Source organism: Notothenia coriiceps, unplaced genomic scaffold (genome assembly GCF_000735185.1).
Source record: "Notothenia coriiceps isolate Sejong01 unplaced genomic scaffold, NC01 NC01_scaffold00003274, whole genome shotgun sequence".
In the NCBI taxonomy this organism is placed as follows: domain Eukaryota; kingdom Metazoa; phylum Chordata; class Actinopteri; order Perciformes; family Nototheniidae; genus Notothenia; species Notothenia coriiceps.
The window spans coordinates 124,789-150,546 of NW_011335975.1; the positions used below are offsets into that span (position 1 = coordinate 124,789).

General features: G+C 40.0%; 1 protein-coding gene across 1 annotated transcript in view; it reads right to left on the bottom strand.

Annotated features, from left to right (window-relative positions):
• LOC104941216 (lipid phosphate phosphatase-related protein type 1-like) overlaps positions 1 to 23,821 on the bottom strand; it is a 34,600-nt gene extending 10,779 nt beyond the window's left edge. Inside the window, exons 1-2 of the mRNA XM_010766285.1 lie at positions 23,656 to 23,821; positions 10,554 to 10,663 (exon numbers count right to left, since the gene is read on the bottom strand). Coding sequence (XP_010764587.1) covers positions 10,554 to 10,613 — 60 coding nt within the window. The 5' untranslated portion in view covers positions 10,614 to 10,663; positions 23,656 to 23,821. The remainder of the gene's footprint in view (positions 1 to 10,553; positions 10,664 to 23,655) is intronic.
• Positions 23,822 to 25,758: the final 1,937 nt, after the last annotated feature.

Here is a 25,758-nt window from a genome sequence, read left to right on the forward strand (position 1 = left end):
TTTCGCTCTGCAGCTGGATGAGAGCACGGATGTAGCAAATGTCGCAGAATTGCTTGCATACATCAGATTTCTTTCAGAAGACAACTTTTTTGAGGAAATATTATTTGTGCAAAGCACTGGAAGGTAGGACCACATGAAGAGACATTTTCCAAGTTTTAGATGAGTACATCATCTCAAATGGACTTGACTGGTCTCATTGTGTGGGTGTGTGTTCAGGTGGGGGCTATGACAGGCAAACAAAGCGGAGTGATAGCTTTGACCAGGCAGAAGGCCCCAAATGTAGTGGCAACACACGGCATGCTCCATCACGAGGCACTTGTTCACATCATTTAAAAAAAAATGGAGACAGGGGGGTCCCCGCCAGAGGATAATGCTATATGGGGGTCCTTGGCATGGCAAAGTTTGGGAACCCCTGCACTAGCGTACACATTAGGGTGGTCCTTAAAATTGAAAGTCGGAAAGTCTAAGCTCCAACCCCCAGACTTCATTCTATTAGTCAAGGTGAATTTTTTCCTCAATCTGACAACATTTACCTCTCCCTCATCGACCTTGAAGTTTAGCCTCAGTTGCACCGTGGCTGCTGGTGCGGCAGCCCAGGTTGATGAGGGAGGGGTACATGTTGTTGGAATTTTAATAAAATTCACCAGGAGAGTTTTCTTGACTAGTAGGCCTATAACGAATTCCGGTGGTTAGAGCTTAAAATAAATGAATTCAAAACATTTACCTCTCACGAAGGACCACCCTAGTACACATGTTAAACTTTAGAATGACTAACGTGATTACATTTACTTTGACCTTTCCCATATTTTGCATTTTTAAAAACATCAAAGCGTTTCATACTAAATCACTAAAGTGAAATGTGTACATTAACATGTTCTTGAATCATTTATTTACTTCAAAATTCAATTTTCTCTCTATCACTCACTTCGCCTCCCTCTACTTCTCCACATTATAAATCATCAAAAGAAGTTGTAAACAAGCAGTGAGCCATTAGACATGATGAGAGTCGTCAGGCGGTGGCAAATTACCAACACAGGCCACGAGAGACAAGCAATTTCAGCCTGTTCAGCCTTACTCTCTGCTCAGTCAGGTCTGAACATACATTAGTCAAGTGCTTCACTTAAGTACAATCTTGAGGAGCTCCTGCTTTATGTGAGTACTTCCCTTTTGAACTAGTGTACATTATACATCTCCTCCATTACATTTTGAAGGCACATGGTGCTTGCACAAAAATGTTGTTACTGTATGTTCACTTTAATAAATACTTACTTTTCAGATTAGTATTATAAAATAATAAACTTAAAAAGTACAATGTATTACTTAAGCAATAGCTCACGACAGGCCGTGGTATATGCTCATTATATCACAGCTAAGGGGCGTGGTTCGGCCCGACGCATAGCTTTCTTGTTCTTGTTCCACTTTTCAGCCCAACTGTATACTGTTTTTCTCAGGCGCGGAGGGATACTGACTTGTTTTGAAAAGCAACTTACAATTCTACCCATGGTATACGCTCAGTATATCATGGCTAAGAACCAATCAGATTGCTTGATTTGACTTTTCCGTTTTATAATATGGAATAATCTACCTGCCAGTGTTTTACATAGAATTAGTCCCACCATTCCTAGCTGCAATATTAGTGATTAGTAGTGACAATAATATATATTATTCTGCATAGTAAGCACTTTTACTTTGGTAGACTCATGTGGTTTAGAGGTTTAAAATGTTACTTCAGCACTTCAGTAATAACATACTGTAAGTATTGAGAAAAATATATATTTAAGGGCTCACTATAAGCCAACAAAAATATGATTCTTAGTCGAACAAAATACTGCACCAGGGGAGACGGACTAATGTTCTATTTATATACGGATAATATCTTTATCTTGGATTCTAAGGGGTCATGATAATCTGTGAAAATATGATATCGTGACAACCCTATGCAATAATATCAAATTAAAAAAAGATTAGCAAACCAATTGTTGAATAGTCTATTCTGATTGGTCAATCACCAAATTCTTCACTCTGTTATTTCTTCATATCAGAACGCTGCTATAAATGTGCTGTTCAATCTTTTAACCTCTACACACTGGTCCTTTCCTTAAGTTGAATATCTGAGTGCGCTACTAACAATAAGAACATACAAAAAAGTAGAGGTGCAGTGAAATCCCTGCAGGCCGGAAGCCATTGTGACTTCTTTATGAGCTGGCTTCTCTGTGACAGTTTAACACCTGCACAAGTGTCCCTTTCTCTGTAAAGCATAACTTGTGGCTTCATTATATTCCCTCCCATGCTGGCGTCATGCTGCATTAGCAGTGTGAAGGGCAGACTGACGAGACCGACCGTCGTAAAAACGGTTATACAAAGTTACTGCAGCATGCCATTATCCCTCTCCCTCAATGGGTGCAATTCACACCTCTATTCAGGCAAGACATTTGGTGCAGCTATCCACCTCTGTTGAGTTTCACCACGCTACATTACACGGTGACTTCTGGGAAAGTATATTACTTGGGAGGAGAGAACAAGAATTTCCTGCTGACACCATTTATAAATCAATTACTTACAGGACACTAACAAAGCAAAATCTCCATTTATATTTCTTCAAACCTTGAATCTACATGTTCCCAATTAAACTGGATCACATGACTGCCTGTGGTGTTAAAGGTGTTAAATAATCCCTCAACTCTATGGAGATTTACAGTTTAGGATCTCGCGTACGTATGTGTTTTGCTCACAACTTTATATTCTTCTCTATCAGCCAAAGGAATCAGCAGGGATCCAGTTTTAGAAAAAGAAACTCACAAAACCAAAATCTATGCTAGCCGACAGCACATTTGGGCATATGTGTAGGCTAAATACTGATCCAACTGTTTGCTAACACATTCCTCACATCCCTCATCAACTTTGCAGGTGGTCTTGTTTCACTTGGAGTATTCAGTATGTTACGCTGCCCCAAAGTTGCATTTAAGGGCTGCCAACGTTAACATAAACGTATCACATTACCAAGTTTAACCACAACTTCCTCTCGTAATTCCAGCGCAGATTTTTATAATATATTGCATGGCAGTGAAAAGGCTAAAAATTACTGATTGGAGACCACTATACACGTGTAAGAACCATAACTACGGCACACCTGATCCATGACAAATGGCAACTGCAATCGTTAGCTTGCATAGCTTAAGTTGCACAGGACAGGGAGATATTGGACAAAATCCCCTCTGTAGGAACAGATAGTGCTCGCAATACGATGGCAGCAGAGAGAATATTACCATACAAGCCTTTGCCCTATGTAGCACGCAATACTCAAAGGGTCATCACAGCGGCTCTCCTTGACAACTGCTTTGTAGATGCTTTAGTTAAAGTTAAAAGAAAAGCAATGTAAGGTTTGAAAGAAAAAGTCAGTTGATACATTTATTAAAAGACATTACAGTCATACTTCTGACTCTACTTTGTTACACTATTAAAACATGTTTTAGCATTTAAATGTAACCACAATGGCTAGTCCTTAGAGAAAGTAACATAGCTTTAACTTAATGTAAAGAGTCAGATATTAAACGTCAAACTAAAGTAAGAGTTACTGTACTCGATTCTTCTGAGATGTATAACCATATGGGATATTACTCTTTTATTTGTTTGTAATCTCTACACAGTCAATTTCATAATAATAGAACTTCAAAGATACTTAAAAAAAAAAAACATCCCTCCCTTTCTCCAGCGCTTCCAATTTGTTCCCTTCTTTATCCCTTTACTTCCAAATCTTTTGACTGTCAGCCCCGACGCGCATCTCCTCCCTCAAACCCTGAAAACAACCAGACAAACGTTATATAAATCCAAAACCAAATCCGACTTCTTCACTTCACTGTCATGTTGCGTTAGTAGACTGCAAAGAAAAAGACTGACAGGAATGGGCATCATAGTCTGCCTCGCCCGGATTTAGACCGTGACGCTACACTTCTGTTGTCAAACTTGTCTTAACGTAACAAAGACAGCTACTTGTTTCTCTTTTTTCCAACATGAGCAAAAGCTGGGATATAGTTTTGAAAAGTCAGCTGTTAAATGGCAATGGTAACGGTTATTATGTTGTTCCAAAGTGGGTCAAATGGTTTCTCTCAGGCAGACAGCTGTTACTCTTCATCCCATGGGGCATACTGTTAGTCCACACACAGATTCATACCAGTCCAACATCGCTCTCTAGGGGCGCTGCTCTGTGTACGTCCCACAGGTGTTGCTCCCTGCCCTGAGAGATCGCCTGTAAACAAGCCTGTGCTCAGGTCAAGGCGCCAGGTTGTTGAAGCCTTCTTTCTGCGACCTGTTAGTGACTTTCTGCCCTAGTCTTAAGATGATAATGGTTTTGTCCATGTTCTTGTGCCTATGCCTTACCGCCTGTCAGGTTTTTTTGTTTTAAAGATATTATTTAGGCCAAAGAGTGTTTTTTTAGAGTTTAAAGGGGAAGACAGAGTGGAGGGCGTAGCATGAAATGTTTGGCGGGCGCAGGAGTTTAACCCGGTTACTTGGCAGCAGAAAATGCATATGGGACATCAGATCTAACCACTGAGCTATCCGGCATCCCACCTGTCTGATTTGTTTAAAAATGTATGTAAACTATTCCCCTGATAAAAGCCTCTTTCAAGTATCCCTCAGGTTAAAAATCATATTGCGTCATCGCAGCTAAGAGAGTGCGACATCAAGAACAATCGTCTTTTGTTTTTTCAAAAATAATGACACCTCATTACATTATAACATCACACCAGTACGAGAGATTGAGCTAGATGAAAGAAAGAAATCATCTGTGAAGGTTGACAGCGGGAAATTGCACAGATGATATTCAAGAGATTCATTTCCTTCCAGCCCGGTGCGGGTTGTTTTTGTCAAAGATTTCACAAGGTTTTTCAAGTCTAAGTGAGTCCTATAGATGAATGAAAGCCTGAGGCTCTTTGTATTACATAATCTCATCCATAGGGAGGAACGGGATATATCTCTTCATTCTTGACTGCTCAGCTCCACAGCTTTGCCTTTAATTAATTTCTCATAATTTTTGCAACCTTTTACATCCTGTCCCCTTAATACTTTCGTCATCATACCCATTTTATCTTTCCTTATCCTCCCTTACGTCCCATCCTCATGTTTCACTGCATCCCAGTCCTCTAATCCTATCCTTATTTATTTGTACCTTCACAGTAATGGCAAATGGCAGCAACAAATGGTAATCTTGGGGTTAAATGACATGACTAAATAAACAAATCCCCACAAATAAGCATCTTCTCTGTCACACCGCCTCTGGCCCTGGAGCTGCTCCAATCAGAACGCTTTGATGCGGTCATGTGACTTCACTGTCCCTCTGCCTCTGCTCTGTTCGTGACAGGCAGGGTGAGTAATATGAAGAGGGCAAACTAAATAAAGAGAGAAGGAGAAGAAAAAAAAACAGAGTATAGATAGAGAGGGGGATAATGAAGGTGACACCCGTGAGGAATAGGAAGAGATGAGGGGAGAGATTGAGGGAGAAAGGAGGGAGGGGAGAGAAATGAGGATGTGACGGAGACATCAAAGAAGGAGGGACAGAGAAAACGGGGGGCTGGATGGGATGCCTTTGAGAGCGGGCTGTGAAGAACAGGAGAAGTAAGTGGAAAGGAGTCGTGAATGTTAAAGAAAGCTCGCTACTGAATGGGCTATTACATGCCTCTCTGAGGAGCACTCTGCCTGCAATATGGAGAAAAAACATGGTGTGATAAAAATTTTAATATATTGTGACAAAATTACACTATTACACTGGAGCTCACATTTTCCTCAATGCATCTTTTGTCAGACCCTCCCTGTCTGAAGTTAAATCTACACCGTTTAGCCACACTGTACCTACATAATTGTTACAGTACCCCACAAAATCAATTGTGATCGTGAAACAATATTACATGTCATTTGTTAGACGCTTTTATCCAAAGCGACTAACATACATTCAGTACTGTGGACAATCCCCACAGGAGCAATTTGGGGTGAAGTGTCTCAGGGACATAACGACATGTTGACTGCAGTGGGACTTGAACTTGCTACCCCCTGTTTCAAAGTCCAGCACTCTATCCACTGAGCCACAGCCGCCACAATATGAAGTAAAAAGGCAAAAAAGTCCATGTAAGTAGACGTTATGGATCGATGGATGGGTCCTAAAAAATTGGACTTTGACCAAATGTGAAGAAGAGTCAATGTTGTTTTTTTGGTCATGAAACATCCGTTGTCCCGTAATGCAATGCAGGCCTTTTGATAGAGTCTCCAACCGAACCTCTGCATTGATAACTCTGACATTTTACTTGTTCTTTTTTCCATGCTCTTGAATGTCCCTTAAGAGACATAGAGGAAATTGAACAATCATTAAATTAAATTGCTCCTTGTGACAATTGTCCCTTAAGCAACATATTTGAAGTGAACTTGTCTAGTCTACATCACATTTAACAACAATACAAATGTGGGGGGAAGAAAAGGCCAGAGAATAAAACTGTACTCTTTAGTTTTATTTAAGAGGAAGATATGTTCTAATTACTTCAGCCATGTGACACTATCAACGTTTCCCTGTATGTTCTGCACACACTGAAAATATAAAGTCACAAAACAGCCATTCCTGGGATTTTAATTCTTCTCCTCAGACCCTGATGGAGTTTCATCCATAACATCTGCTCCCTGGTCTGCTTCTTTCTGGTCTAGCTGCCAGTGAGGATCAACTTTGAAGATGCACACATTGCTATGGCAACAGTGCAAGTCTCCCAAAATTGATTTTTAACACCAGATCTGATTAGCTGATGGTTTCATCATTAACAACGAGGACATTTCACAGTTTGACAGCTCACACCGCCTCAATGTCACGATTCCATTATGATAAGTTGTTAAAAAGCAACGCACTTCTAATGAAAATATGTCTTTTATTTTGTATTATTATTGTAGAAAAATGTAGATAAATGTGGGGTTTACCATCCAGATGTTAAACTGGGGATGTTGCCGCCAACATAACAATCAGTTACACATTAACACCCCCTTTAGTTACCCATCCTAATTAAACAAATTACACAGCCATGATTAGCAGTGTCCAATCGAGCATTGCATACTAAGCAACAGCCAAGGCACTTGAAAGCAGTAAATGATCGGTGATGACTTTGAATGGAAAAAAACCTTTAAGCTGATTTTTCAGCAAGATATTGTTTGAAATGTGTCTATATGCATGTGTTTTATGTTACTGTCTCTCATATGCTTTAAAGGTTTGCTGCGTGGGAAGAACATTGACATTTTAATCGACACGAGTGGGATTTCTCATAAGGCAATCATAGCGTCTATGTCTGACTTATCCTGACGAACACAAATAAGAACAGGCCATACAGTACATGTATTTTCTGTCAGTTTCTATTACCCTTTGCTAAGTGAATACAGGAGGGTTTAAGAGGCTCTACGCTCAATTTAAGGCTCATATTTGTATGTTGTGCCTTTACTGTGACATGTTTACTTTAACGCTCTAAAAGGTCTTTATCTTTCTCATACTGTCACTTTTCACACTGTCTGGAACCAGAGCCCAGTGTGCTCTGATTGGTTAGCTGGCTGGCTCTGTTGTGATTGGTCAACCACTTAGAGATGTCCCGCCCTTTAGCATATCATAACATAATGATGTGACTATGTTTTACGGAAGTACAGTAAACTGACAATTGAGGTGTGTGTGGGAGCTGAAACAATTTCCATGCACCAAAAGCACACTACAGGAAAGGGAAACCCACAAAAGGCATTAGAGGGCCCCTTTAAAGAGCCTGTGACACGATTTTCCCCCATCATCCAAACCCATCAATTTGAGTAAATATTGTCCCCTTGAAAACCGTTACTGAACTGATTTTGGATATTTGTACTTTGATAACCATTAATCTGCCCTTCAATGTTGACCATTTCCTGGATCTTCTCGGGGATTCTTCAAGTCCCGCGAAATTATGGGTGACGTCAATGCGGGCACAGCGCTCCAGCTGCACCGTTCAGGATCCCAGCATCTGCATGTAAACACACGATGGCGCACACAGCAGCAAGCTCAGACAGCGATGACAGTTTAATTTTGAACGTGTCTGAGAGCTCATATGAGGCTGAAGGATCGGTTTATTTTGTATCTGTTAGAAGTTTAGGAATTAGGTGCGTCAATATGGGCGATCATACGATCATGTAGCCAGTGGTGGACTGGGACTAAAAATCAGCCCGGGACTCTCGACCGGCCCACTTCGGTACCACTAGTAAATTGTCAACGGGGGGAGTGGGGGATGTGCTAGTGACTTATCCGACCGGCCCACTTCGGTACCGGCCCATCGGGATTCGCCCCGATGGCCAGTCCGCCACTGCACCCAGCCCAGCCCACGTAAACTGTCAACGGGGGGAGCCTCGCTGCGGGGAAACGGTGGACCTAGTGTCCCGATCGGAGTGGGAATAATAATAATAATAATAATAATAATCCGTGCATTTTATCCATTAATTTCCCCAACATTGTGGTAAAAAAAAAACACGTTTAATCCATGTTGGTGTAGGCCTACTACTAAAACCAGTGGTGTAGTGGGGATGTTTTTACTGGGTGGTGGGTGGACGGGAGACACTATGGACGCGCTCGTGAACTGTCAACGGGGGGGGCTTGGGGACCTCTGTGTCGCCTGTCAGCGCAACTTACATGATGCCGTTTAGACAATATAATAATAAAGGGCGGTGCCGGCTGTCAGCGAACCGAACCAGCGGCCTTTCTGCGCGACTATCACTCAAATGCGGGACATAGTCTCAATGTGTGGGACGCGGGACAAATAATAAAAATGCTGTGTGTGCAGTCCCGCACAGTGCGGGACACCTGGTCACCCTACACACACAGTTCTGCCCCTCACACGCACACGCTTCAAATCAAGTTGCATAAATGCTTGAGCTACGTTTTTATTATAATTAATGTGAAATCTGCCTATTATGTTTTCGTCATTATTACAACAAACACACAATTGCAACTGATAACACTGGCAATGATTTTAGATGTATTAGACTATTAAAAAAAGAAATCATGCTTCAAATAAGCGGGGGTACGGCGTACCCCCGCGTCCAACGCCCACTACACCACTGAACTACAAAAAGCTAAGGTTTGTTTTCTCATCAGGAAATGCAGACCGGCTCAAACAAAAGATTTTTAAATCATCATCCTCACGATCATTTAATGTATCATATGTTCGCTGAATTGTCATGAAAGCACTAATAAATGTAGTTTCATCCACTTGAGTTTACAAAAATAATCGATTTGTTTTTATATCACATCCGACGGGAGGATATTCAGCAGCTCTCACTACCGATTTTTAATCCTAATTTAATCATCATCTTCACCACGATCATTTATGTTTATGTTCGCCGAATTGACATGAAAGCACTGACAAATATGAATATACTGTAATCAACTTCATTAAAACGTTATTAACGTGCCTAAACTCAGTAATTCACAATTTCTACGCATGACAACACACTTTCTCCGTGTTTGGCTCTCTCGCCGCACAGTGAAGCGTTCCCGCATTGACGTCACTTCCGGCTTCCCCCAAAACCTCAAAATGAGTCGAAGGAATTTTCCCGCGATGTTCGAAATTATTGATATTTATCGGAACGGTATCGCTTTTTCTTTTTTAAACTGACGGTTCGAGATTACTAGTAGCCCACTATTTCATTGCACAACAGTTGTTGGGTTCGTGTCACAGGCTCTTTAAGTCCTTCTACAGTAAGTTATCATGATCATAGCTTATCGAGATATTAAACTTGGAAACTGCCAAAAAAAATCTTTATTCCCTGTTTATCCTTGCTGTGAAAATTGTAATGGAAATAATCTCACAACTTGAGACAGATTCAGTGACACAGGGTTCCATTTAAATTATTGATGTGTCCGGCTAATCAATAACTGGGGGTGTCTTGAATAAATGTCCTCAGATGTGAAAAGAAAATGTATGCCATTATTACAATAAGAGCACTGAGGGAAAAAAAAGGCAATATCTCAAAGGCCTGCTCCAAAAGCAGCAATGTAGAAAGATAACATGAATCAAAGGGGCAATGATGATAAAATGGTCACATTTCATTTATCTTAGAGGAGAAACCCAGGCACACGTAGCGGCCAATTATATTAATTTAGAGTGTGAGAGACTCCTTTGGTGGAAGGCTGTCAGAAAATATGACACGAAAGATAAGTCCAGAAGAAGCCATGAGATAAAAGTAAACTCATGTTAGACTCTCAACGCAGGATATTTCATCTTAGAAGCGTTCGTGTGTGTGTGTGAGAGAGAGAATGTAATGCAAGGCGTCCCAAGACATCTCTCTGATTAAGGACTTTCAACTGACATGGTAATTAAATATGGAGGAGCAGAACAATTCCTATACGCACACATTCAGCTTTCCACTCATTTCAAGACTTCACGCTCTGGTTAGCTGCTATGGTTTAGCAGAAGAAGGTCATTTGCGGATGGTTAAACTGTCACACACACACACAAACTTATCGTGTTCACCCCCTCCTGTCCTCCTTCCAAAACCAGTATGAAACATTCCCCGCTCACCTCTACAAAGATGAAACATGGGATGATGGAGTAGCTGCGCAGGGTGTTGTTGGACGCCATCTTGTCTCCTGTGGGGAGACTTCTCCTCTCAGGATTCACGGCAGCTCACTCTGTAAAGATGGGAACATCAAGTGTCAGCGCTCATTATCTGATGATGATGATGATGAAATGCAGCGATGCCTTTTAAACTTGATAGGTGTAGGGTCCTCCAAATGGAGCATTGATGAGAACCACATTTGGTATTGACCTATCACCTCAAACGTAAAAGGTGGTTATTATCACAGAGTATCTCATTTTAAAGACTTGGTGACAGTTCATTGAACTTTCTAGCATCAGACCATACAGCTTTCTGAAGAGAAACAGAAAGAAAGAAAAAGAGAAAAATTCCCAATGATCCATCCATTCAGGTTTGATCCTGGTTCCCAGTGGCAGAAGGGACATGCACAAGGGCTCAAATTATTTTTCCTTGGCAAATACTAGTTAAGAGATTCACTCTGTATGTTGTGTCTTAGGCCTAACTTTGGGTCTCCCAGTTTGGCCTACAATACAAAAAAACATCATTGTCAAAAATGTATTCAAATATAAAAGAAAAATGGCCGTCATTATTACCAGGAGAAAAAGGTGAGGTTTTCCAATTGTTTGATTTTTGATTTGTTGTTGTCCTGAAACCTCACTGATTAAACTGCGCTTGAGAGTGTATTAGGCAAGCCAGTATCTGCTATAGTAATTATTGATTTATTGGTTTCAATTAACAAAGCTACGACCCCCACGCAGATATTTATCGGTCATAACTGAGGGGGCTTCAATAGCGCATAATTCCCCATTGAAGAGTAATGTAATGTTTAATTTGAACTCTCTCTCTCTCTTCCTACTGCGCAATTCTGACTAATGAAAGGCAGTGAGTGAAGAAACGGGAAGATTGCTGTAGAATCAGGAAGGATGTGTTTCGGATTCTATATTTAAATCATATTTTTCCTTTTACCAACTGTTTTACATAATACATATTACACCGGCTGCTAATTTTAACCAGTGGACAATACAACCAGGTTGAGTTGAATTTCAAGAGACCATATTTCTGCTTAAATACGGACAAATATTGCCACTTTTTTTTGCACACATTCTGTTGCCCAAAGGGTCACTGTTTTTGGTGCCACCTGTTGGTCATTCGTGGCAATGAATGGTTAGTATTTTCTGACTGGTTGGCTCAGATCATGTGACATGAGGTTAGGAGGTTATCAGGAAGAGAATGGACAGTTCTGGGACAAACAATTTCTCATGTGGCTTCTTGGGATAAGGACTCTCTTAATCTTGTACAACGTGTTGTGGCTTGGAAGCCTTTCCGGCCCGTCCACACTACAGCTTCGACAGCTTCAAAAACGGTTTCCAACGCGTCTGCCCATTCACTTTGAATGGGGTGACGTCACGTTGCCTCGCTTTTCGCCGAACTGAATTGTGGGTAGCAGAGCGGAGCTTTCCTGGCGTTTCAGGCTGCAAAAGTTGAGCAATGTTCAACTTTTGAAGCTTCTGAAGCTTTCGGTGGAAGCGTCAGCCAATCAAATCATATGCCAGTACAAGCTCTAGCCAATCAAACCGCTGCTTGTGTGTCAGGGGCGGGAGATTCATGTGATTGGTTGTTGGTCGAGCTTCAGACACGCCCGCCGGCAAGCTTTTTTTGAAGCTGTAATATGGACGGGCCGTTACTTGTGATTTTATCAACTTTTTCTCCGTTTAGAATTACTTTACATGTTAACTTGTGTTTGAAATAGATAGCAAACTCTTGTAGCATAAAAAGGAATAGCAGATCATTACCTTAAAATGAGTATCAGTGTGGAGATAAAAAATGATTATCCGAACAAAGCCGAACAAAGCTCAACAAAAATCGAGAACAACAAGTATTTCAGCCTTGAAGGCGATACCAGTGTAAACATTGAAATAATGTGGGTATTTCAATTTAAGATATGCGTATGCATCCCTACTTACCACATACAAAGTATTTACTGATATATTTTTGTTGGGTTTTTTGTTTTCTTTTTATCACCTGTCTGGTGAGTAACTGGCAAACAAACCAAGAAAGTCAAGAGAAGTCCAACTAGGAATCATCTCACAGTCAGCAATCACTACATAATAATATTTGCAGAACAATATTTGCTACCAATAGATCAGTCATACAGTAAGATAAAATGATGGATTGCCTTAAAAATGATTACAACACATTTCTACAACTCAATGTCTACTGTCCAACCGTCACAAATAATATACACATTCTCACATTCTCTTCGAAGGATTTCCCACTGGAAGGATGTGGCTATTTGATTGTGAGTGACTGACTCCAAAACCTGACATTTAATGCTGACGTTTAAACATCACCGAACCACACTCTATTGTGCGAATGAACTGTGAGAATCTTGAACTTCAAACACAAATTCCTTTTGCTTCTGAAGGCGCCACACGAAATTCCAGAAGGGAAAACAAGGGAAAACTCTCATCCTGATTTGAAACGCTGTCAATTGACGCAGTCAGACAGTGATGTTGACATGTCTAATCATTCCCTAAGTGCCTGTCCCATCACATTTAACACTCCATACAGGCTAATCAACACAACATTAGACGGAAGAAATCTGACCCAAAGCCTTTTTCTAGCACTCCACACAGAAAAGTCTGTAGAAGAAACAGAAATTAGCACCGGCTATCCTGCCACGTGAGTGCATTAGTGACTTCAGGTGATTCAGAATTAATGTTTAATCTTATTTACATTCAGAAGATCAGTGCAATGTTCTACAAACTCAGTGTCCTGTTCAAGGACACTTCAGCAGGGTGGAAAGTTTTAATGTTTTCCAGTTGATAGACTGTCTCTTGCCCACATTCAAAGTCTTGTAAAATTAATTTGCTCTTAGTGAATCCATAAAACACTACTATGGGACCTCCTTGTGATCTGTGTCGGTGCACATTAACAGTGTAATGGACCTTCTATGACGCAGGAACTTTTCTGTTTATGGCAGGTAGAGTGGCATCAACTACATGTTTGTTTGTAATGTGGTCCAATAGCCATATTTAAATGACGGTAATGATCAGATTTACACTGTGATACTTTCAGATATGTGCCGTTTTTTTTTATTTTCTCTACGACCAGCAACAGGAGTTAAATTATTCATCGTCTCTGCAGCTTGCTCCATTGAGCCATGCTTTTACCAAGCCAGTCAAATGGAAACAGTTCATGTTCTGCAGCCAACTTAGATTTCTCAGTGGGAAATTTGACTTTTTTCGTAATCTACAGCCTTGTTTCCTGCCAGTAATGAGCAAAAGATTATAACTGCAGAGAAAAACGACGAGTTGAGCTCAGTAGTTACAGTAGGTAACAATTAGATTAATATGATATGGTACAACAAACATAATGTGCAGCACAGCCTATGAATCATCATTATTTTCACCATGATTCAACCGCTTTACTAGAATCCATTGCTGATCATAGGAACTGTCAAGGAAGCAATATGAATGAACAAATGGAAAAATAAGTATATTTTCCGTTGATCATCTATAGATGACAGGAAACATTGGACGAAATAAAGGTGGAATGACGTGAAACCAAAAGGATTTTTCCAAATAACATGATTTTTAGATAGCTATCATAAATTAATTAGTTCTTTGTGAGCTCTTTGTAGTCACACTGAAGCGTCAAACGACATGTTGTCAGACACAGCAGTTGTATCTATCACTGCAGGTCCATGTAGCATGGTTAGACATTCACCAAAATAGAGTTACGGGTCAGTGCATGCAGTATAACTTCCTGTTTACAATTGTCTTTACCTCCACTAGGCATGTAATGCTGCATAATGGTGGTGTCAGAGGAATCACAACAAGTACTAAAACCACATAAAGACACCAAAGTTGGAAGAAGAGCTACCCAACTTGGGACATTGGAACCCCCGATAAGCATGTGAACGCGCCGCATGTTGGCCATGGCCAAATCTGCACTCTCCAAGTGCCACTCTACTGTAGTTTCATTGGTGATACAAGTAAAACATAACAGAGTATAGGACACCAAGCATATTTTTTAAGGGACAGATTGAACCAAACTACTAGTTTTTAAATTAACAACCAAACAGGTCTATTATAGTTCAATAACAAATTATAGTAATTACGAAAATAGGATAGAAGGAGAACTTGTTACTGTATTTGCTTAACATGATTGGCAAGTAGCATCCTGTTGATGTTCAAAGTGAATACAAGCCTTCAATCTTTAGAGACATCTGTTTAAACTGTGCGGTCTAGGCTTTATGTTGCCTCCTCTGTGGGCAATGCTGCAGAGGGAACAAAACAAATTACAATTTGACAGTTGGACTGAGAGCTTGATGATTTGACTAGGGGGCTCTGCGACAGATGATTCAAAACTGAAAAATGTAATGGGGCCGCACTCGATGTCAAAGAGTTTACACTGCATTGGCCCATTTCACACTCACAAGATCAGCCTCGCAGCTCTGAGTGGTCACAGCGCTGAACAATCGGATCTTGTCACAGTAACATAATTTCTCCCTTTTTCTCGCCTTGAGACATCTTCAAAAGATGCCTCCAAAGATCATAAACCAAGGAGCGTTTTTCTTCCAATTCCAAGGGCCGGTTAATTACAGTCGGATGAAAGGTGATCAGAACGTCTTTGCGCAGGCGAGTTTCTCATCAAAGAGCAGCCGGCAGGCCTTGTCAGGATTCATCAGTGTCTCCTTTCCGCTCAGCCAGCCTGTGATGACTTTGTCTAGACGCGACCGCTCTCCTCTCAGAGGCGGCACGAGCTGACTGTGATATATTAAGGCCGCAAATATCGTCTGATTGACCATCTCCTGCTCTCCAGCCGCGTTGTTCTGGCCGACTGTCTGAATGTGACTGAACTGTCAGGATGACAGAGTTGGTGATAGTGCTGGGGAGATATTACCTCCAGTTATTATGACTGACCGTTTGCCCTTCTCTCTTTCTGTACTCAGCGAAGGAGTATGAGTCTGACAAATGCCATAAGTTGGATATAAGAATATTAAGGTGTCCACCTAGGATGGGCTCATGAAACTTGACAAAATACTAATCTATATATCAAATTGCAGCCCTCTTAAACCATGTGACCTTGCAGAAATGTTGGGAATGCAACATATCGCCCAAGTGAGGAAACAAAAACCCATATTTCCAGACAACCTGGGGTAGGAATTATAAAACCTTTTTAAATCGTGCAGGGCCACAAGCCAAACTTAAACAAGAACCATGGCTGAACGTGTAAACTGAATTTTTTTTCAAGCGTTTGAAATAGTTTCCGTGACTTTTACTAGATACAATTCTTATCTGTTGAATAGCTACCACCTATGTCAATGTATGGATTCTGTAACCCTTGGCTTGCTGTTTCGAGTCTTAATGCTAAGCTAACTAACTAGCTGTATCCATATATCTAAAGTAAAACTTAAGTAAAAAGATGTAAGTGGTGACAAACTTCTCATTTAAACGTCTAACGTAAAGCAGTTCAATGACAGGTTTACCATATGATAACCCTTTCCGATTTCCATGTGTTGTCGAGAAAATCATAATTATGATGAACTTGTGCATGAGATTGAGGGTATTTTGAGTTTGTTTTGGGGTTCTTTTTGGAAAGAAAACAAAACGCTTATATTACTGGGCGCCAACTCAGCATGCAAGTCTGTCCAAACATACACCACACTGTGCCTTTCAACTAGACAACAGTCAACGTTGTTGGATGCTGAAAATGCTCGCACAAGAGGGATATTTGTTCAAATAAATTATACAATCTTCATAAACTATAAATCCACGTATTTCCACAAGACTTCCTTTATAAATTCCAACTGAAGAAAGGGTTTATAACTAACAAGGTGCATACCTCAGAATCTGATTTCTTCACGCTCTTTCCCTCAGATACAGAGCTGTCCCATGGCTGCTCTACCCTCGCCAACCGAGCATCTTTGTAGCTATAAATAGTCAGTTTTCAGACTTCCTTTTTGGCTTTTCTACAAGTAGAAAATTTGTTTTTTTCAGTAGAAAGCAATAATGGGTTCTCACAAAGCATTTGTTGACAAATCAGTGCAACTTCAGACATTGCACATTCAGTGCATTGGCGCTACAACAAAATGTTATTCCAAACTCCATGAGGCAGTGATGAATCACCCATCATGCACATACTGGAGTGTAAAATAACATTGTCTTTCCTCTCCCATCTCTCTTAAGAGCATCAGACCATACAGGGACTTTGAGTGATAGAACAAAAATAATTGGATAGTGAGATACATGAAAAAGACAAAGAGCAGTTACTGTAGGAGAAAAAGTGATTTCTGATATGTACAACTTATTAAAGAAGATGGTTCATTTGAGGGGAGAAGAACTTTTGCCACCTCTACTGGGACATTATTTCATTCTGTCGTTTTCAGCAATTACAGTCAACGCCTTAAAATGTGTTAGCTACTGACAAGACCACAGTTCTTGACTCCTCCACATATCACACCTACCAGGAACACATGGAAAGTTATAAATAGGGAAGTATATGAATTATAGGGCCCATGCTGGTTCTTACATTTTAAAACTAATGATGTTTATACTGTAGCTTATATTTATTTCTGACTCTGCAAACTAAATTCAAATTCTAAAATCAATATATTCAATATTGTCAGATTTTAGCAATCAAATCTGATTAACTCGTTGTATGGACACACAGATGGTACAGCCCAGGTTCAAGCCCTCCAATTGGTCGCGCATTCCAACTAACACAATTAATTGCCAGTGTTTGGGGGTGAGAAACTGGGGAGGGATTAAGTCCTTGTAGCAGAAAAAAAAATCTCACAATCTGCTCGCATTTAAATTGTGCCTCACTGATGTGGCATTGGACAGGTTTTTTTAAAGTACTTAAACTGATGCAGATTGTTATTTCCTGCTAAATCTGAAAAATGAAAATGTGCTGCATTGTGGTTAATTTAGGCACAAAAAAAGAAAATAATGTTTGGGATAAACTTCGTTGTTTCTGCTGCACTGATTTAAGGGAGATCAATGCTAAATTGGTCATATGCACTTTTAAAGTTGGAAACGTTTTGTGTGAGTTTAAAACATGTGTAGAGATTGTTTAGTCAGATAATATTGAACAAATTCAAACCACAATGAAGTTCAGCATCACTTGTTTGCTATTTTCTGTCTTCCTGACAAAAATCTCAGCTGGAAAATCCCCCCAACGCCTGGCAACGACATACAATAGAGGACACGAGAAAGTCATACAAAGAGGCAAGTTAGACGAGATCAGAAACGATAGAATCTGACAGAAACAGATCAGGAATGTCCTTTTAGAAAAGAATCAAAACTTCTCAAACTAAGAAGGAATAAAAAACATTCCCCCAGAGACAGTACGTGAAAAAAAGACATGAAGAAGCAGCAGAAACGAGCTGAGGAGGTATTTTGCTTCTTCTTTTTTTTCAGATACTTCTAAGCAGTGTAAGTACAGTCTCAAAAGTCTTCAAACACATTTCTGTTCTTCCACATGTCTCATAAGTGTTTGCCTCAGCTGCTAGCCCGAGTTTCACCTTTTTTTTCCTGATTTAGCAAAGTGATATTTGTCTCCGAAGCTAATTTCGGCTTAACACTACTGCGTTGATAATTCTTAACTCAATGTCACACCCGTCTGCTCTCTTCTCTCACATTTGCAAAAAAACTGTCAGGTATCGTTAACACCTACTACATTATCGCTATTAGATATTCTGTGATTGTACACGTGCGGTGAAACCTTAATGAATCACTTCTGTTCACTTTTGGTGAACCTCCACTTCAACCTACTTTTATTGGCATATTATTGATTCTTGATACGTAGGTTTAAGGATGAATTATAATTTATAATACTCTATCTATTCTAGATTAAATTCTATATATTCACGTCTAAAATAAACGGCTCTCGCTAAGCTCAGGCGGTGAAAAAAGCCTACAGGGATGATGTGGGTTGCTTTGCATCCCAACAAATGTCATTGGTAAACATCTGCAAACGCTTCAGGTACATTTGCATATGTATGAATGTAAATTCTTAAATTGAGAAAATGCATTTCCACAAATCCCCCAAGGCTTCTGTTCGTGTATGTGTGTATTTACCCGGTGTGTTCACTGCTGAATGATGCTGTGAAACTTTTTTTTTTGTCAATTGCCAAGTTGCCCTTGTAACATCTCAAGATTTCAGTCTATTTTTAGATCAAAAAAGCTCTTGATCTATGAGTGTTCGTCAATTTTTTTTGCTAAATATTAATAAGAACCATCCCAGCAGCCTCCTCCTCCTTATTATCCTCCTTTCAATTATTAACCTACAACTACATCTATTTTTTTACTAAAGCTTTTGTAAAGTTTTGAATAAAGGTATGTAGAAAATCTCTAAACCTCTTATCACTTGTTTAAAGAAGACACAAAAGCCTAATCGTTTTGCAGATTTCCCAGAAAATATAGGCATTAAACACTGAGCCAAACAATACTTCTACCCTTCTATGTATACAGCACTAAATAAAGAATTCTGAATCATCTATTTGGTTCTGACTTATTGGATGATAAAAGTATCTTAGTATCCTAAGATACTGTTATGTTTGGCTGTGAAAAAAATAAATAAATAAATAAATATTATTATGAAGGGCAGACCATCTATTTGTATTTATTTTGTTTTTTTTAGAAAGGGGCAGGTCACATAAGATTTTATTCTTCTCCCTGCTCCTTTTCGCTCAATGGTAGAGTCATGTTTTGTGGCAATTATTGTACATTTGGTTTTGCGTACCATGAGCGGGACAAATAAAAATGAAATGAAATGATGACAGTCTAGAAAATGTTGTACTGATACTCTTACTTAGTATAAGTACAAGTGTTCATTGGCCCCAAACAAGTCAGAAAGGTCATAATTTGCTCTATCATATCTATGTAATGGTACTGTGAAACAATCTATTTCAAATTCTACCCACAAACAGACCACATTTAAACACCTTCTTTAACATATTATAGCTTGAACGTATCACAATGCAACTCTACTTCTACTTGTGGTATCTGCAGCATTAAGTACTGTCAGGTTTTCCAAATATCAGTTCTTGTGACATGCCTACCAACTGTGTTTGGGGAATCTGTCTGACCATGTGTTTGTGTCACAACTTAGACCTTTGCTGATCTCAGAAATCAGTATGTCCTTCCTGATATTTCTCTACAGCCTCACTATGTTTATGTCTGCTCACAAAACCACAGGGGGACCACAATTGTTAAGCTCAAGTTCAAACACTTCTTTGCCTCACTTCATAATGAATGTGCTTCTTATCTACCGGTAGTCGTCTTTTCATTAACGTTGTATACAATCTTTGATACAACACAAACACAATTGTGGTCCAAAACTTGCTTTATGTTCAGTCAAAGAAGACAAATTACTTCCCTCTGCTTGTCAGTATGATAGATGCTGAGGAGGTCCAGCAGGAGATTTGATGTTCAATTCAAATTCAATTCAATCATTTGTGAATTAATATTGCTGCAACGTCTGCCAATGTTGACGGTCGAAGATTCATTGAAAGGCACTAAAAACAACTACTAATCATGTTTCTCTTCACCAAGTAACAAAATAAGTAAAATTACCGATCTCAAATTCTTTTTTAATACCATGTATGAACAACAAACAAAACCAGGGTTCTCAGCCAGCAACAACATTTGGCTGTAAGTATTTCTCCATTAGCTCCCATTCAAACTAATTACATACACAAGCCTGGGCTGAGAAGCTCGCACTGCATTCTGGCAAGCTACAAATACTGAGTTTATTTGTGAACTGGCGCCAACAACATGCCACTTTCCCCTCAAATGAATCAAGCATCCTTGTTAATATAGATGTTTAGCCACATTAGTTGCTGCTGTATTGTATTTCTGCTGGCAAACCCAAGCAAAAATATTCATGAGATCACACCGTATCACCTGTATGTATCAGCCTCCTTCTAGATAAAGCCAGGGCCCCTCGGTCTCCGGAGGCAGGCCTTATCTCACCTTAGGGCTAAGCATTCCCCAGAGACACCCTAGCGACAGATATATGGCCCAATCAGGAAACCCCCAATGCTCTAATAACACTGCCCCCACATCTCGTGGTAATCAAATGCCTGCTATCTATGGAGCGTGGAAAGGGTTATATGTGTGTATGTGTGTGTGCATGTGATCAATAACCAGTCTCTGATGTGGGAGTGGAGGAGGAGTTAGATATCAGACGTGAGAACAGAGGTCAGGGCTTAATGCAGACACATCTATATGGCCGCCTCATGGTTTTTTAAGAACATAAAAGCATCTGCTGGTGTCTCCCTGTCATTATTGTGATTTGTTACACATTACAGAACAGCCTTTTGCCTCGTACTAAGGACAATATTCCATCTTTGCATGCTCAAAGAAACAGATGTGTAAACAGCTAGAATAGATGTGTGTATGTTTGGATTTGTCACATGTGATGTGTGAAGAGGTGATCATACACTACAGCTGAATTTCATTTTGATAAATGTCATGGGATGCTCTACTATGTCACAAGCAATCATCTCAGTGTCCTCTACTTGGAGATTTGAGATGATAAGACAAGCATGTTTTGCAGAGGTATTTTTCCTGCTGGACTTGCGGGACTAAAAGTGGAAGCAAAAAGAATGCAAATACAATGGAAATATCACAGTGTATAATTGACCACTTTAGTGAAATATTATTATAACAGATATTTGTATAGTTGCTGATTTATATTGACGGTTTCAAACCCTTTCGAATGACAGTACAAAATACATTTCTTTACTGTGTATAATGCAAACACACTGTGATACAGAACAGTACTGTAGCTGAATAAAATATAGCGGTAGTTCAAAATAAACATGGACATTATCCTAAAACAGTATTGTGGTGTTTACAAACCCAGTATTGCCAATAGGGTACAAACTGAGGTCCATTCTGAGAGCAACAACGCCAACATCAATCAAATATATATTGATGTTCTCCCAGGACATAAATCAAGCAATAAATCATAATTTACATAAATCATAAGGACAAATGGGACAAAGTAGCTCCAATAACATGTAAACCAGTTCACATGACGACTGTGGTATCCACAAAATGTGTTTTACCACAACTTCAGACAGCTAAAGATCCAATATTAATCCATGACACTGGACTTTGCACAGACTAACCAAATGATTTTACTGAAGTCAAACGAGTATTAACACGCAATAATCAAATGTCAATAATAGAAAAACGAAATCAAAATCAGCTGCTGAGATTGCAACATCATAATAATAACACTTGGATCACTGATCAAAAATAAAATCTAGGAACAAAAACCAACCCGAATGTTGATGTTACAAAGTGAGACCTCACATATGAATTATTGGTGCTGCTCATGATGTCAGACTAACATCACCACAGTATATCATTGCCAGCCATGATGATGACACTGTAACCTCAGCCTGTTTTGCTGTATGATTGGTCAAAAGTGACATAACCTTTTAAAGGTAGGCACAGACACCACACACACACACACAGCCTACAGCAAAACAAAGTATTCTGTATGAGTAATATATACACATGCACTCCTGTGTGCCTTCACTTACACGCAGGATTCATTTGCATACTCAACACCACACATACACACACACACACACACACACACACACACACACACACACACACACACACACACACACACACACACACACACACACACACACACACACACACACACACTATATGAATGCACAGTTGTGCCACTATGTAGATGGCATGGTGGGTGCATGCCAAGTGGTTTCTTGCAATCAGGCAGGCCCACCTGACAGCCAAGAAAAAGTCTCACCTGATGCCCAGCCACCTGCCATCTGTCTGCTGAATAATACTATTTGCCTGCTAGACTACAGGGACGAGCATGAATACACCTGTCAGATATAAACAAACACACACAGCAGAATGCTCAAATTCACAGGTACAAATAGCTGGTGGAAATATACCGTAGTGCCTCTGGGAGGGTGATACTATCTTACTTGCAGTGCTCAGCCAAGGGGCACTCGGAGGATTTAATACTGTATAAAGTGAATATTATTCAGTAAAAAGAGAAAAAGTGAATACAAATGAGAAGATATTTTAAAACAATTGTTAAGGGCAACATGATTTATGCTACACAGAATCCAGAAAACGTTTGGTCACTGGTTTGCTGAATAATTTGGCTCATCTGCAACTGTAAATCTGCAAATAATTGTGTTGCTATTCATCCAAGAGGTAAATCTGTACTGTTTAAACACATTCACAAACTGTATGCACAACTTACACTGAATTATCCCTGATGCATTTTGTCCTTGTGTGCAGAATGCGTATAGTATATTGAGGTGAGAGAAGACCAAGATCATCACAAAGAAGCCTTTCGTTTGCATCAGATATAGGATTGTATTCATATTGTGCTGGTATAAGAGCAATAATAGAATATAAGGTGCCACTTTGTCTTACTCCAGCTCAGGCCAATCCTGCAGATCCACATACATATGCATGTTTCTGAATCTGATAGAATAAGAAATCAATGCTGCACTCAATTAATCACCCTTCATCTTCCACAAAGGCTTCTTAACAAGCATAGGATTTCAGTCTTTCAGTGATCTGAAAAGCAACCACTGCACCGTGCCATGTCTAAGGGGGCTGGTTGGGGAGGAAGAGCCTCCCTGGCTGAGATGTTGGGGGGCGGTGAGATGGGGCCGAATTTTTCACGCTGGTCTTGAAGATACATTTTGCTCTGCAACGAAGGCGAAACATTTGCATGAATGTTTGTCTTAGTGCAATACAACAGGAGATTCACAGCACTGGAACACGCAATTTGGGCGGTGGAGGGCGGTCACTGTTGCTGGTAGAGACAGGTGTCTGTGCAAAATACCGATATCGATTATTTACAATCATTAAAACACTATTCTACACCCATTTCCTTCTGATGGTGCGTTCACTAACCCGTTTTGAGAGTGAGCTCTGATTCGTTTTATCTTACGAGAACCCCGCGTTGTGACTTGATTAAGGTCCGAACTTGCCTCAGCAACAGACAATAGCGTTTCCTCGTATTTCTCCCCCCACAGCATCTGCAGACACCACGCACACTTACCGCGGTGGGTCGAAGCAATATTCCAGAGAAAAGGCGAATCCATTGAAGAAAATAAGGCAGAGAATATAGGCGAAAGGAAGCTGCGAGCACTCCCACTACTACTACTACTCCATCGGCTCAGCAAAGCCGCCGCTCTCAGTTTGTGATGGGGATCACGCAGCGTGTGAGCGCGTGAGGAGGATGGATGCTGTGCTTGTCGAAAGGGGGGCGGGGACAAGACTCGTACTCGGGTCCAGTGGAGCGTGCTTAATTCTGTGTAGGGACCTTGTGTTACAAGCAAATCGGCTGTCTAGTCCGCATATTCCCCGGCAGCCTGCCCTATAGACCTCCTCTCCTTATCCCGCAGAGGATTCTTTGTGTCTTTCTCAATCCTGCTTCATATTCATGGGGCTTCAGCGGTTAAACCGGCGGAATGGTTCGCTGTCGAACTAGATGTGATATGGGATTCTCAAGATTCATAATGGTGCAATTTACTATGGTTTCAATATAAATTGAATATATTTCCAATATTGTGATGATATTCCATAATAAATGTCTCTTTGTTGGACAAATATGAAGCTCTTATAGAATAGTATTAAACTTTATTTATCCAGCACCTTGGTTTAATGAAACATTTCAGAACTGCGATGAAGTAGGACTACACAATTACAGCAATACAAGTTAAAATTGACAAAAACTAATCACTTCCAGAAGGGCACAGCTCAGACTTCAAGGTCAATCCGGTCCAACATGTAATAGGTTCTGTATTACAACCTTCCACCAAATTCTGGCTTGTAGTCTTCCCGTAATCCTGTTGTCAAATAAACTAAACATATATTCAAACTCCTAGTCAATGAAATGCTTGAATGGGATTAAAAACTAGATTCTGATAGTTATAAATATTTCACAGGTTGATTGACTGATATTTAGATATTTGGATAATGGAGTTCCTTCAACAGCCATTTTTTGGCAACAAAACAACTTCTATTACAAATAATGTTGGTGTCTAAAAGCCAATATCACCTATTTCAAATCAAGCCACATCACAAACCAGATAACAGAATACGATGAATGATCATTTTACTGAGGATTTATCGTGAATAACAGGGTAATTCCAAGTGGAAATTACCAACTGCCATCTCCGTCTTACCACTTTACACCATTGAGTTGTTACTCTAACTTATTACGTAACAAAACTTGTCCCAAAGTCTACATTTGCAGTATAACCTCTGTGACCTGGCCAGTCTTAGCTTAGCACTGTGAATGCACTGCTGCTAGAACTGGGACAGACATGGTGAAGGGAAACCAGGGAGCCCATCTCTGCTACAAGAAATTACTAAAGAAACACTAGTGTGTTCAGTGATCTAGATTCAGGGAGCATGCTACATTACACTCTGTACTCAGGCTCCCCCACTTCCAATCCTCTACTTTTTCAACCCAGTTCTTTCACTCCTCCCCTCATCTCTCATCTGTGGCCTTCAGTCACGTTAATCAAACTGAGCAGAAAAAATGATGTGACTGTAAAATCAAGAAAAAGAGCAGTCAGCACAAGTTATATTTAATAGCATTGAAAAAGTCTAAAGATCTGGTGGATACATTTGGTAAATGTGGGGTGTTGTACTAGATCCTATCGAGGGCAGTAGTAGCCTTGGGAAGGCTTTCCAGTAGTTCTTCAGTAATGCTGCTGACAAACAGACAAACAAACCAAATACCAAACCAAACCATAACCTTTTGGCAGAGGCAATAAATGCCAATGTTCTCTTTAACAAGGCAATCTACCTAATTGCTCAGGACATCTTTTTATTTGCTGACAGCAGAAGAGACCATGGATGTTTGGTCAATGCTAAGATGTTTGTGTTCAACTGTGTGGATGTGAAGAAGGGTGATGTAAGCCAAGAGAAAGCATTGAAAAAACGGTAAGGTCAAATTGTGGGAGGACTGCCAGGACTCCAATTGACCTGGGGATAATTGGACTAAGAAGTAGTCTACTTGAAAATACCCCAACCACCAAACCAGACTCTGTGTCACTTCTCATAGTTCCTGGTTTGCAATAGCTTGGATTATATATTAAATAATAATGGTCCGTTACTTTTTGAAGGTGTAGCTACAAATTGTGTATGGAAT